At 40.8% G+C, this 15,517-nt stretch overlaps 1 protein-coding gene across 1 annotated transcript; it reads left to right on the forward strand.

The window, feature by feature from the left end:
- The first annotated feature begins 14,186 nt into the window (after positions 1–14,186).
- Positions 14,187–15,280, forward strand: LOC137501208 (uncharacterized). Its single transcript, XM_068228083.1, has 2 exons — positions 14,187–14,409; positions 14,763–15,280. Exons 1-2 carry the CDS (start codon positions 14,195–14,197, stop codon positions 15,007–15,009), a joined length of 462 nt encoding a protein of 153 aa, XP_068084184.1. The 5' UTR covers positions 14,187–14,194; the 3' UTR covers positions 15,010–15,280.
- Positions 15,281–15,517: the final 237 nt, after the last annotated feature.

Below are 15,517 nucleotides of genomic sequence, written 5' to 3' on the forward strand. Positions count from 1 at the left end.
GCATCCTGGCCTTGATTCCAGCCACAGAACGGATACCAGGCATGTACTGTAAACATAACGTGATGTGCCATAACATACCCTGGGTATGCAACGTTATTGTATGACTGGCGAACACACGACGGGGAAGGGAGATTAAAGGTGTACTGTTTGGTTTGACATGTAATAGGTTGCGCTCAGTTTAGCGGGTTTTTTTCCCACGGATGGGAATGGGAAGGATTTGGAAAGGAAGTCGGCCGTGGCCTATCACAAAGGTACCTATCCGGTATTTGCCTGGTGTTGAACATGGGACACCATGAAAATCACTTTCGGGTTGGGCGAGGCAGGACTCGAACCTACGCTCTCCCGAATGCACGCTACTACAGTCGCGCTGGAGCTCTGCGGAGATTAATGCGTGTAAAATAAAACATAACTAATAGTGTTGCTGCCATCTCACCACGATCAGCTCTGACCATTTGCTTTTCTAGAAGGAGGTCTTCCGGTGTTTTGTGTTATGTTTATTTCTCAACTCATAGAGTAGTATGAACTGTACACTAAAACCAGTGACAATTATAACTTTCGTTATGTTCCTTTAAAGGCAAAGTACTTATTCTATTCCTTTCAAACACATCAACCCTTTCTGCCCTGTCATGTGTTCGTCTGTCATACACACTTTGCAAACCCATCACATGTGTACGAGGTGCTTACATGCCTGGTATCCATTCTACGGCTGAACTCACTCCCAGGAAACTGCTTGCGCCTCAATATGTACTTGCCCGACTTTACGCCGTCTAATGCGGCATGCAAAACAGCACATGCTGTTCTTACTTATATCTCAAAAAGTAATTGTCCAATTTTGAAAATACTTACATATTTGAACTTGTACACAGATGAACTTTTAACTCAGCTGTATGAATGTGTGCCGTTCCATTTAAAAATATGGAGTTAATATCAATATCTCGGTTGTTAATTACCCAGAAGACTAAGTAGCACGTTATTTTACAATACCCTGCGTACCATTTACGAATATGAAAACGGAATGCCGATATCTTTAATGGTTTAGAAGTTATTTCCGTGTAACATGTTAGGTGAATAACCCTGTATAAATATATGAGTAAAGAATTGGAATCAGAGATAATGCTTTTTTTTCGGATGATGTTATTCTGTACTGAGAAATAAATAAGTTACAAGATTGTGAGCAACTGTAACATGACCTCGATAATGTTGTGAGATGGACAGTAGACAATGGTATGGTGATAAACGGGGTTAAAAGTCAGGTTATGAGTTTCACAAATAGAAAAAGTCCTCTCGGTTTTAATTACTGCGTTGATTGGGGTGAAAGTTCCTTATGGGGATCACTCTAAATACCTAGGTGTTAATATGAGGAAAGATTCATTGGGGTAATCACATAAATTGGATTCTAAATAAGGGGTACAGATCTCTGCACATGTTTATGAGGGTATTTATGGGTTGTAGTAAGGATATAAAGGAGAGAACATACAAGTATTTGGTAAGACCGCAAATAGAGTATGGTTCCAGTGTATGGGACCCTCACCAGGATTTCTTGATTCAAGAACTGGAAAAAATCCAAAGAAAAGCAGCCCGATTTGTTCTGGGTGATTTACGACAAAAGTGTAGTGTTACAAAAATGTTGCGAAGTTTGGACTAGGAAGACTTGGGAAAAAGGAGACGATCTACTCGGCTAAGTGGTATGTTCTGAGCTATCAGTGGAATGGCGTGGAATGACATTAGTAGACGAGTAAGTTAGAGTGGTGTCTTTAAAATTAAGACCACAATATGAAGATAAAGCTGGAATTCAAGAGTACAATTGGGGCAAATTATTCCTTTATGGGAAGGGGAGTTAGGGATTGGAATAACTTACCAAGGGAGATGTTCAATAAATTTCCAATTTCTTTGAAATCATTCAAGAAAATACCAGGAAAACAGCAGTTAGGGAATCTGCCACCTGGGTGACTGCCCTAAATGCAGATCAGTATTGATTGATAGTGACTGATATTTAGCAAGCTGCTGACTCCCATCCAACTCATCTCCGTGAAAATTTCCTATTTTGATAGCAGAGAATGTGGGAACTATTGAGGAATTAAATTAATGTCTCGAATGCTCAAGATCTGGGAACGAATATTAGCAAACTGCATGCAAAATCTATTGTAATTCACTGTGACCAATGTTTACCTCTCCCAGAAAATTGAACTACCGATGCTATCCAGGCAGTTCGATCCATAACGGAGAAGAAGCGGGAACTTGAAGAAGATTTTCGTGCTATGCTAGAAAAAGCATACGATCGAGTTCCCAAAAGAATTGTTCTGGAACATGTTTCGAAGCTGTAACGTGTCGGAGTGGCTGTTGAGTGTTGTGAAATGTCACTCACTAAGGTCAAGGTGGAGCTGGGGAGTCTGATAATTTCCCTGTAAAAATTGGAGATTACGAGGGTCCAGTGCTTAGCCCATTCTTATTTAATTTAGTCATAAACTATCTGAACAAACATCTCATGCATGAGCTACCATGAAGCACTTTGTATGCGAACGACATGGTCTTGTTTGGTAAAGCAAGAGAGCGGACTGAAGAGGTTCTTGAGAGATGGAGTCCAGCGCTTGAGAACGACGGACTGAGAGTGAACAGAACAGGACATGTCTTATGTCTCCGTTAATATCAGCTGTATCGAATAACTTTACCTAATAAATATCGAGCGGAATATAGTTTATTCTCGATGTTTTATGTTCATTGAGTTTTACCTTAAAATTAACGGATTAATTCGTGATTATCACATTTTCACAAAATTCCAAATATCTCCGGAAATATTAGTTCTGTCTAAAAGTTGATTTCCGAAAAAGGTTTTGGTAAGGAAGAGGTTGGTAGCTTCAACAAATTCGACGATTCGTTTTCAGTCTTCGTTCCTCGTTGAAAATGAAATGAAAACCGACAACCTGTTTTCCAGTCATTGACCGGGTCAGTGATGGAATGAATGAAGCATATATAGGCTGTTAGTACGATGGGGTCGCCACTCCCAAAGTGATATATTAATGACTGATAGATGCTATGATATGAGAATGGAGAGTGTTGCTGGAATGAAACATGAGAGGGAAAACCGGAGTACCCGGAGAAAAACCTGTCCCGCCTCCGCTTTGTCCAGCACAAATCTCGCATGGAGTGACCGGGATTCGAACCACGGTATCCAGCGGTGAGAGGCCGACGCGCTGCCGTCTGAGCCACGGAGGCTCTCTCGTTCCTCGTTAATATCCGTTATTTTCATGGCATTCGTATCGATCCATACCACTCTATATGCCACCACATAGGAGTAGTATTTCCTCCATGAAGCAGGATGTGACGTCATCAAATAACTCATTCCCAAACTGTCCCTCTCTTCTTCATCGAAATCAGTTTGGGAGTATAGGCAGAGAACGCATGCAGGCGACGATTATCAGGGACAGTAGGTGGTCAGAATATCCACGCACTTCAGCGAGCGAGCAATTCTACTACGCAGCTCTGCGTTAACGATGACGGTCACTCCTCTACTATTGATACTATTAGGAGGTTCAATGGGTTGCCCGGTCCTTTCGGACTAGGAGGACACGCTGATTCCTTCAGTGTAGCGCGCGTGCGGCCCAGAACATCTAAGGGCATCACAGACCTGTTATTGCTCAATCTCGTGCGGATAGAAGCCGCCTGTCCCTCTAAGAAGATGTGTTGTCGCCGGTAGCACGAACGGATACCGGATGTGACTATTTAGCAGGCTAGAGTTTCGTTCGTTATCTGAATTAACCAGACAAATCGCTCCACCAACTAAGAACGGCCATGCACCACCACCCACCGAGTCAAGAAAGAGCTCTCAATCTGTCAATCCTTTGTAGCTTTGACCAATGCTGCATTTTCCACCTTGTCTCCTGTATCCAGACCCTGTCAACTTAACGTTTAAGGATATTTGTGACTTCACAGTTTTGTCAATTAAGTGCCCCTATGCTGAGAGTGCTGATGCAGAGTGATTTCTCTTTCACCAAAAATAAATTTTAACCGATACTGGTAGCAATAAGATTTACCGACCGGTCTATTACCCCAGCCTGACGTCGGACACTTCAGAGCTACTGCCAGTAGGGAATGAGGCCGCTCATGGTATGGAGAAGAGACGCGTTTGGCAGCCGCTTCTCTGGAGTACAGACGCTACTTCTGGCGGAATTTGAGTTGCAGTTCCTCTGCAGAGGACTCATTACTCTCCTAAAAAAAGCTCATCCGCCCAGAGCCGTTGGCCTTTGTAAGGAGTCAGATTATTCTCCGCCGCCTGTCACTCGGCGTAGAGCCGCTGTTTGTACGGTTTACTTCATGCAGTAGCAGGATGAACCTGGCCAGACATACTGATGTATTTAAATACGGGAACGAACTTTTGAAAGATTTTAAAATCCAATCGCACCACACATAATCAATATTATTTGCAGCGTACGAAAAGCTCAATTTCCAGGACATCCCTTGAATAGTTACAGAGATATTGAATATGTTCTGAAATATACGTGCCATTAAATGGACCCCGTAGTGGAATGCAATCATAGGAAGTCAGAAGATGCAAGAAATATCAGATTAGAAAATGAATTCTAAAAGAATAATTACTATTAAATGGGTGTGTAAGATTACGAAGTGATTCGCTACAGAGCTTTACACAGAGAACAAGGCCTCTTTTGGCACTCCGGGGCGTGGTAACGACCACAAAATTTTGACACCATCGGCACACAAAATCACAGCTTGGTTTGTGAAAACTAGGTACAACACAAGCCTTCTGATGGAAATCATGGACCGCTGCACGGGTCACTGTATGCCTGAGATCGAAGCGGCTTTGGCACAAATTGTCTGTTGTCATTGCGTCAGTTATATAAAAGTCACTCAAAATTTCTGTCTTTTCCTATTTTAATTCATGTAACAGCTCTTTATATTCTTTTGTAGATTGTGGAGACATAGTAAGTCGTAGGTCCTCAATGAAGAAAAGTTCTCGAGTTAGTTCATACACAACTCTTGAGGGTGTGTGCTTAGATACATACAACACTCTTTCCATGGAAAATTGCTTTCACCCTTTCTCTCTTAGGTCTTTCCTTTTCAAGAATGTCCATATGTTATCAATGTCGTAAGTTACGATTGGTGTAATTTTTAGGCGGAAATGTTCCAAGCCTGTTTTAATCGATACTTGACTATGACGATCTATGCCGTTTATTGCAATTATTTCTGCCAGAGTCCTTTCTTTTATGTTAGCTGTAAATGTAGTCCTAGTCGTCTGGAATGTCATTCCGAAATATTTGAACTATTTACAATTCTTAGAGCTGAGTCTTCGTAACTGAGTGTGTCTGTTGCTGTTCGCCTTCTTCCTCTTCTAAAGACCATGGGTACTGTTTCTGTTCATTAATTTCTAAATTGTTTTCTTTGGACCATTTTGACAGGTTGATGATTGCTTTTTGAAGTTCATTGTTACTTGGCTAAAATAACTAATGGGGGCAGAAGAAAGGAGGACATAAAATATGGACTAGCATAAGGAAGGAAGGTCTTTCTTAACAAAAGAATTTTGCTCACTTTGAACATTGGTATAGGAATTAGAAAGATGTTTTTGTAGACCTCCGTCTGGAGTGTGGCATTGTATGGGAGTGAAACGCGGATAATAACTAACACAGAAAGGAAGAGAAATGCAAGCTTTTGAAATGCGGTGATACAGAAGAATGTTGAACGTGAATGTGGTAGACTGAATCACGAATGACGAGATACTGAATCGAATTGGTGAGAGAAGAGAACAATTTGGCGAAATTTGACGTGAAGGAGAGATATAATGATAAGAAGTATAAGACACCCAGGATTTGTCCAGTGAGTTTCTGAAGGAAGTGTAGGTGGTAAGAATGGTAGGAGTAGACTAAGGCATGAATATGACAAACAGGTTAGAGTAGATGTAGGATTTAGTAGTTACGTAGAAATGAAAAGGTTAACACAGGATAGAGTGCCACGGAGAGCTGCATCAAACCAGTCTTTGGGCTCATGACCGAAACAACAATAAATGACAGGTCAGTCATATTCTGTTTACTTGTGAAATGTTTGGTGTACATTTAAAATTGTACTTACAATTATTGCGATATGTTTCATCCAAATGATGATGCAAAATATTATACGCTGTTGTCTTCCAGTCAATGTGTAGGACATCGAACCTGGATCTTCAATTTCATTGTCTTTCTTTAGCAAATACTTTCGTTCTCCGAAGGGTTGAAACTACTTCTACCGATATGAAACATTCTGGGTGTGGAGGTAGAATAATACTAGCAATATCCCCTGCCCGCCGCAAGAGGCGACTATAAGGGGCCTCACGGGCTCTTAACTTGGGAGCGTGGGTTGGTGACCACATGGCCCTTAACTGAGTGTCATTGCCCCCACATACTTGTACAAAGCTTCTCACTTTCATCCATCCTGTCCGACCTCTTTTGGTCAACTCCTGTTCTTTTCAGACCCTGACGATATTAGATGTCGACACTTAGGGAGTCATTCATTTTCACTCCCTTCATGGCACTTATCCCTTTTTGGCTGATACGTTCATTTTTCGTAGTGTCGGACCCCTTCCACTTTTCTCTCTGATTAGTGTACATAGAGAATGGTTGCCCTATTAAAACAATAATCACCACCACCACCCCTACCGGTATGATTGTTGCTCAGAGGGGGCTGGTAATCGTGTAGATTTTCCCCTTAACACGACAACTGGTCAGCTAATGAACATGCTGAGTGTCGTTAAATTCAATAATAATAATAATAATAATAATAATAATAATAATAATAATAATAATGTCCACACACTTTAAGAAACCTCCGTGGAAAATGACCACTTGGAAATCACCAATCAACTACATAGGTGAATACCAGATTGATCACGTAGCCTTCACAAGAAAATACTCTCCTGAAATCATGAATGTACGAGTTCGCAAGGGTTACGTAGAGTCCGACCACCATCTTTCACAAATGAAAGTCCGCTTCAGACCTAGCTGGAAAAGTTATCAGAAACCTAAAATACCACGCATTGATCCAGAATACTTAAAATATCACGCACAGGAATTCATGGAATCAATGCAGACTAACACAGAAACATGGGACACCCTTCTTGCAACCATTCAAGACTCAGCGAAGAAACTTGGCCAACCTCCACGAAAACGTAAACACAGGTGGTGGACTGCCGATTGCGATAGAGCTCTGGAATCCCGCATGCAAGCCTGGAAGAATTGGTATAGTCACCAAACACCAGAAAATTGGAGTAACTTCATAGAAATACAGAAGCGAACAGCCAAAACTATTAGACGAGTTAAACGTACCTACCATCTCAATAGATTGTCGGAAATCGATTACGATTTCAAAAGGAACAACACTCGAAATTTCTATAGAACTTTTAGAGAAGAACTGACTAACTACAAACCCCCTAGTATTTGTTTTCGTCGCATCGATGGAACACTTGAGCCGAATACAAAAGCCAACTGTGACATCTTAAAGCAGTACTTTGAGGCGTTACATAACTGTGAACCTCCTGCCGAAAAACTGCAATTCAGCATATCCACCCCAAACCATGACTCACTTCCACCAACACATGACGAGATACAGAATATTGTATTAAATCTGAAAAACAACAAAGCACCAGGGGAAGATGGTGTAACTCCCGAGGTGCTCAGGATCGGAGGTGAGGTCATTATTGACCGATTACAAGCCATCATTGCGGATATATGAGAGAGCGAAATCATACCTGCAGATTGGACAGTTGCTTTGATTCATCCTCTACACAAAAAGGGTGACAAGACAGATCCGAACAATTACCGAGGTATCTTTCTCCTATCAATTGCTTACAAAGTATTCTCTCGTGCTCTCCGTACCAGATTAGAACAACAGACAGAATGGAAGATTGGAGAATACCAGGCGGGCTTCAGACCTCACCGATCGTGTGTAGAACAGATCTAGAACCTCAAGATGATTCTCCAACATCGCCAATCAATTCGAACAGTGGTCACATTTGTTGACTTTAAAAAAGCTTACGACTCGATTGACCGTGCCACCCTATTAGATGTACTTCATGAATATGGTGTTGACAACAAAACATCGAAGTTAATCCAACAGACTTTAACTAACACAACTTCTAAAGTGAAATTCATGGGCGAAATCTCCGAATCATTTGAGATAAGAACAGGCGTGAGGCAGGGTGATGGATTATCTCCACTGCTGTTCAATCTTGTACTAGACAAGATCGTTAGAACACGAGAGAAAGAAGTACACGGGATAAATGCGGGAACGAGAGATAAGCGAATCAATATTAAGTGTCTTGCCTTTGCTGACGACCTAGCAATAATCACTCGAACTCCCGAGGAAGTCAGAACCGCTCTTGAGAATCTGCATGAGATTGCTATTAAGACTGGCCTCCAAATATCATATGAGAAAACACAATACATGGACTCCAAGAACACCAGTGTGAAGTCACTTGGGACCAAATGTGGCAATATCACACGAGTTAAACATTTCAATTACTTAGGTGAAATTATCGGAAGCACTGGTAACAACAGGATAGCCATCAAAACCCGTGCCGAAAAATTACGTAAAGCCTACACAGTCACCTGGAATATCTACAATAAGAAATCCCTTTGCATCCAAGCCAAGCTGCGTCACTACCATACAGTAGTTCTTCCTGAAGCACTCTACGCGACTGAAACATCAACACTGACCATCAATATCAATGGCAGCGAGAAAATGGAATGGCAAATACTTAGGAAAATATTTGGACCAAAGTTCCAAGATGGAATATGGATGCGAAAAAGCTCGGAAGAACTCTACTCGCTGACCGAAAGATTCACTTCAATCGCCCGGAAAAGACGTATGCAATTCTACGGACATCTAGCACGAATGGACGACTCGCGACTGACCAAGAAAATCTTCCTCATTATCAGCGGAACCCGACAAAATAAAGTACGGTGGCTTGCTGACACCCAAAAAGATCTCGCAGAAGTCGGCGTTGACCCATTGACAACTACACGGGCTACATTTAGACACACAATTAACTTGCACAGCTTTGAAGCCAGACAATGTACAAGAAACGTGAAACTCCAGGAGGCATGGACTCAAGAAAGACGACAGGCTCACAGTGTGAGGATGAAGAAGTTTTGGGAGGATAAGAGAAACAAGAAGAAGAATGCTAACTAATGGTTCTAAGTGCTCCTTAGAGGGCCGAACGCATATATATATATATACTAGCGAATGTACCCGAGTTTCGCTACGGTATTCTACATTGTATTCGAATATCGAAGTAAATAGTGTACATGCAGTAAATAAGATTGTTTTAAAATTGCGTGTCTCTTAGCGTTATCCGAGAAAGAGCATGAGGAGGTCCCCGTACGTTGTTTCCAATGTAAAGTGTTTGTTACGGATTTGTGATATAACGGCAGGGTCACTTGCCTTCTGCCATTCACAATCGAGTTGGGAAGTTTACATTATAATTGCAGGCCCCATTGCCTACTACGCGGACAGAATCGATTTGGGGAGTTTTCGTTAAAATGGCAGCCCCCCTTTCCTACTTCCAGACAGATTACAGTTGAGGAGTTTCTATTATAATGGCAGGCAATTACCCTACTATCACTCGAAATTGAGTTGTGCAGTTATCATTATAATGCCAGGCCCACTTTCCTACTGCCAGCCAGCTTACTGCCAGTCACACCAAGCTGGTGAGTTTCCATCAAAATAGCAGGCCACTATGCCTAATGCCAGTCACATTTTAGATGAGGACATTTCTTTATAATGGCGGGCACCCTTGCCTACTGCCAAACACAATCGGGTAGGGGAGTTTTAAACAAAACTGCATGCTCACTTGCCTTCTGCAAGTCAAATCGAGAAGGGAACTATTCATTACAATTGTAGGCCTTCCTTACTAATGAGAGTTACGCAGGAGATGGAGAAGGAACCCTTTCCTACTGCCAGTCAAAGTCGGTGTGGGGAGTACTAATTACAATAGCAGACCCACCCTTTCTCGATCGCTAAAAATCGACATCAGTGAATATATATAGATTGGCATACGAAAGTATATGCGTGTTTACAATATTGAAGACCTTCATTTACAGATTAACCGCTACTAAACGTACGTCATATCGACAAAGGATTATACCATAAGACACGCCGGATTTAGTGGCCTAAATGGCTGGTCCTATGATATGTCATCTATTCATGGGTCAGATTGAGTTAGAAACGTGGAACAGGGTAAAGAATTTGTAAGATTATCTCACATTACATTACTTTTCGGATAATTATGTGACAGCTACATACATAGCATTTGGCTCACATATGGCTACTGGGTGGGCCAATTTTCGTGAAGAGTTTGATGATTCTGTATTTCATATAAGTAGGCTAATTGAAAGTATGAATTATGCATGTGAAAAGTCCAAATTGACTTAACATCGATTAATAGAGAAAAATCAAACGTAAAAGGAATACAGATACGGCAAAAAGTCATAAGACCAAGGTTGTAGATCATTCCAAATTGAGCGGAGATTGTGAATTCCGTTATGTGATAGGAATTTCCGAAGGTCTGCACCATCATTAAAATTGCCTGCATATTTCGATATTCTTCGCGGATGAAAAGTGAAAAATTTAATGATCTAGGATGTTTTCCGTTCGTTACAGGCTAAAACGTATAATTTTGTCAAATTTCAATTATCTTCTTTTTCTTCTGGCAGATTATGCCGCAATCTGGAATTTGGGCGGGGCGGGTAAAAATTAGGACTTTCAGGAAACTAAACCAAAAATTATGGAGATGGTCATTATTACCCCTTAAACGGAAATCTGTACGAAAATTTCGCCAAAATAGTCAGTGTAGAGGCACACAGTCGTTACGACTTAATATATATAGATAAGGAATCTGCTCCATGTAAAACACTTTTTTGGCTATGTCCGCTGGACTTAATCTGCAAAAGTGACCATTCATGATATCTCCCTTATTAATCTTCGTGACGAAAAAATGCACATGAAAAAAAAGGTTTAGAGGTGGAATTCCATCACGTTTGGTCGATTTCCAGTCAGGTTGGTCTTGTTCTGTATATATTGTGGAAGAGTAAAATCACATTTGTGTTCCCTATAAACCGCCAATCCATTCCGGAACATGAAATGTTATTTACGTTTAAAACCTACCTTTGGACAGGTGGATGCTAAATATAAATTTTGGTTCGAATGTCTTCAGTAGTTTTCAAGTTGTAAGGAATAGGCTTTACACGCACCCGCTCGTGAGTTAAGTCCGATGGGACTTGTACAGAAAAACGGTCCGTTAATGATATCTCCCTTATTAATCCTCGTATCGAAATGATGCACATGAGAAAAAAGGTTTAGAAATTAACTTCTACCAAGGTAGGTAGATTTCCTTTAAGTTTGGTTGTGTATATTTTGTGGAAGTGCAAAATCACTGTTTCGGTTTCGTATAAACTCCCAGTCAGTTCAGGGATTTAGAAACAATATTTGCCGTATGAAGGACCGGTGTATTCTAAATATGAATCTTGGTGTTAATATATCCAGTAGTTTCTAGCACACGCGTATATACGGCGTAATTAAGGAAGAAAATAATACAGTTAAGAAAGTCGAAAGTAATAGAAAATGGATTATAACTGAGGACAGCCGGATAACGACAAATATGTAAATGCCAAGTGAATGTATTGGAAAATCAAATGCCCCTCAATAAATTATGCTAGTGTGAGTTATGGATATAATAAAGCGGTAACAGAGGAGAAATTTAGGTCCAGTGATTCTTAGGTAAACAAATAATAAGAAGATGACTAATGGTGTTATTACTTAATCTATTCGAGGGCGGTTATAACCTCCAACGATATTCCGCCAATATCCCGCAGATAGGCCGATTGACGCCTCTATTGCCTTCTACAACCACGAATTTAAAAGCATGATGGGGAAAATGGCAACACGTTACTTCCCTGCTGGCATGCAGTCAGAGACGTTGCCATGGTAACCTGTAGGTTCGTTGTCGGTCTGTCGGTCACTCAATGCAGAGCATGGTACCAGCAGAAAATTGTTAATTTCTCCGTCATGTGAAGAGTAAGGTAAATTGCTAACAAAACGAAAGTTGTTTATAATGAAGAGACGTTTCACGTACGGTAAATGAAGTTTACAGAAAATCAATAGTATAAGAGAAAATGGAGGAAAACCATTCTGGTTTTCCTATAAACCCCCCGTCTATTCAAAGTTTTTAAAATGATATGTATATCGAAACCTTTCCCGGGATAAGTATACCCTAAATATGTAGTTTAGTTGAGATCTATCCAGCCGTTTCGAAGTGATGGTGGAGAAACCATTCTGGTTTTCCCATAAACCCCCCGTCTATTCAAAGATTTTAAAATGATATGCATATCAAACCTTTTCCCGGGATGAGTGTACTCTAAGTATGAAGTTTGGTTGAGATCTATCCAGCCGTTTCGACGTGATGGTGGAAAAACCATTCTGGTTTTCCTATAAACCCCCCGTGTATTCAAAGATTTTAAAACGATATGCATATCAAAACCTTCCCCGGGATGAGTATACTCCAAATATGAAGTTTGGTTGAGATCTATCCAGCCGTTTCGACGTGATGGTGGAACAGACAAACAGACAAACAGACAGACAAACAGACAAACAAACAGACACGAAACGTAAAAACCACCGATTCGGTCTTGAGTTGACCTAAAACGGATAAATATCTGAAAAATTGGCAAAACAAAAGAAATTACAGACAGCGGACCCCCTACAATTTTATTTATATAGATAATAATAATCGTAAGCCAAAAAACTAGAATAAAAACTCACCGCAGACTCCATAAACACACTTGCCAAAAAAGGGTACAAAGTTTCCACTAGTGTATTTAGTAGTGCATTTAGGAACCATGCTTAGGGGCCTTAACACATGTCACTCTAGGATGATTTCTAAATACCAATACATAATAATACATTGTTACTAACTCTATGTTATAGATATTCTTCATCATCACGGAACCAGCAAATTCTGCGGGAAGATTCCCAAATAATTATAATTTAAATTAATAAGTGTTAATATCGAAATTCATTGATAAGATGGTAACGTTCTGTAACTGGATACTGCTGCATAGTTGCGAAGAAGTGCATGGAGTTGGAATGGGCCAGTATTCCCTCTTCTCCGAAAATGGACTAAATCAGCGTTTAAAAAAGTGTGCTACTGTTACATACTTGTGCATAGATCTCTTCTAGTAGACGGTCACTATAAAAGGAACATGAATTAGAGCTTTAATTCATACTCTACAAAGTGTTGTCGTGAGTTTCCCCGTTACCAATCACGTTCACAATGCACCCATGAGAGAACTCACCCTTCATCCTTCGTAAGGAGTGAAAATCATAAGAATTCCGTCATCCTCACTTCACTGGAGTTAAGTCTTGTAACTTGTTTATTTCTATATCTCGAAATCGTCCTAAACTGAGTCACCACGTAAAGTCCGTATGGAGTGAACGATAAATTCTTTGCCATAATAATTACTACTTCGTGTGGCTAATATATCTATATAAATAAAGTTGTAGGGGATCCGCTGTCTGTAATTTCGTTTGTTTTGCCAATTTTTTTAGATATTTATCCGTTTTAGGTCAACTAAAGACCGAATCAGTGGTTTTTTTTAATTTTCGTGTCTCTTCGTCTGTTTGTTCCACCATCACGGCGAAATGGCTGGATAGATCTCGACCAAACGTCATATTTGGAGTATACTCATCCCGAGGAAGGTTTTGATATGCGTATCATTTAAAAATCTTTGAATATACGGGGGATTTGTAGTGAACCATTCTGTTCATGGAAGCAATCGTATTAATTTGAGTATTGGATATTGGAATCATACTAGGCCACCCACGAAGCCGATGTCATACAGTATATGTCATAAAGGGGTCCAGAAGAAGCGTTCTTATGTGAAGTGAGCGCGAGCGTCATTATGAGAAATCTCCAGAACTCATTAAAAGAAGTTATGTCCCAAGCCAAGCCTCTTGATGAAGTTTGGGGACGCTTTCCAGTTCGCGGCTAAACTTATTCTAGGAGGGAAGAATGAAATAAATTAATATCTTTGGTTACAGAAGAGTTGCATTGGATTTGAGACAAGAATTGCAACCGGTATTATTTCCGCTTTATTTTGATAGGCATTAGGGCTGCATTAATTAATGCAGTCGCTAATTTGAGCCCATGATATAATTAATGCGGGAAAGTTTCCCGGGCACGCTAAGATTGCACGCAGCCAAGCGGCTTGATGACGCGACCCGGAATTATAAATTAAGGCCGCCAGGGCATATCAGAGTCATTCTTGGACCGAGAAGCTGCGGGAACGAGTCGTCATACTGCGTGTTGGTGCTGAGAACAACGCTTTGTCTTCAAGCTACAACGACTACCTGTACTGCTATTTCTGCAAAGATGTAAGTAATCAACCTGAATATTCAGATGAATTGAAGATTTTACCTGTGAGATTATGCTATGGGGAGATGAGGTACTGCTTACATGAGACTAATAACTAGTAGCTCCATATTTCTGTGAGGTCAAGGGTTGCAGACGGAATGCTAGAATTATTATTGGCTCAGGTTAGGAATTCTAAAACTATATGTTGTCCATGTGATAGGGTGATAGAACAGTGACGGAGAGTAGTGAAGAAACTATTGTGTACCAGGTTAAAACTCTGAACGAGACTTGGTCAGTGTGACGTGTGAGACACGCTAACAGTGAAGACAGGCATCGAGTTGGAACAGTCTGTAATATATGAATTTATTTTCAGTTACCCCAGCAACAAGTCAGAACGAGTGTTTGACAGCATCATTGCACAGAAGCCACAACCAGGAGCTGAAGCCAACACAACAACAGGCATCGATCCAGGGACGTTGGGAGCACCTGACCAGCACAACATCGAAGAGGACACCTTCCGACTACAGAGGGAGCTGTACGAAGACGCCACACCAGCAAGAATGTATCCAAGTGGTCAACAGTCTCTGATGACAGCTCTGCAGTATATCAGAATGTGGTAGATCCAGTGGTCCACAGGGATGGCCGCTCCGCTATGTTCTCAAATTTAAGGTCAGAGCTTTCCAATTCTGTTTCAAGCATGTCATTTAAATTTAGATAGGAATATGGGGGCCGTCAGTCAACTAATTTGTGGTAATAGGAGAAGTTCCCTTGTAATATAGAGCTAGGCCTCAAACTCGAACCCCGTACTTTAAGGTAGATGTTATTTGTAAAGTCCTTGTTAGTGAAGTTATGGTTCATTGTAATTGCGTTATTTGATTGTACGTGTTTTTGTAAGGGTCTGATTGAACTCATTTGGGCATAGGAGGTTAGTCTACAGATAGGTACGTTTATTAGATCACATTCAGGCATTTGTTTCTGCAGACGTAGAAGTGTATTGTTATGACCAAATGGTGACCAAGTCGTGACCAGGAATTCACCCAGATTCACTGATAGTGTGCGCGAGTCCAATATTTAAGAGGTTTGAGCCCATAAGAGGCAGAAGTAGAATTTGCAGTTGGTATGAGAGAG

Source organism: Anabrus simplex, chromosome 6 (assembly GCF_040414725.1).
Source record: "Anabrus simplex isolate iqAnaSimp1 chromosome 6, ASM4041472v1, whole genome shotgun sequence".
Taxonomy (NCBI): Eukaryota; Metazoa; Arthropoda; class Insecta; order Orthoptera; family Tettigoniidae; genus Anabrus; species Anabrus simplex.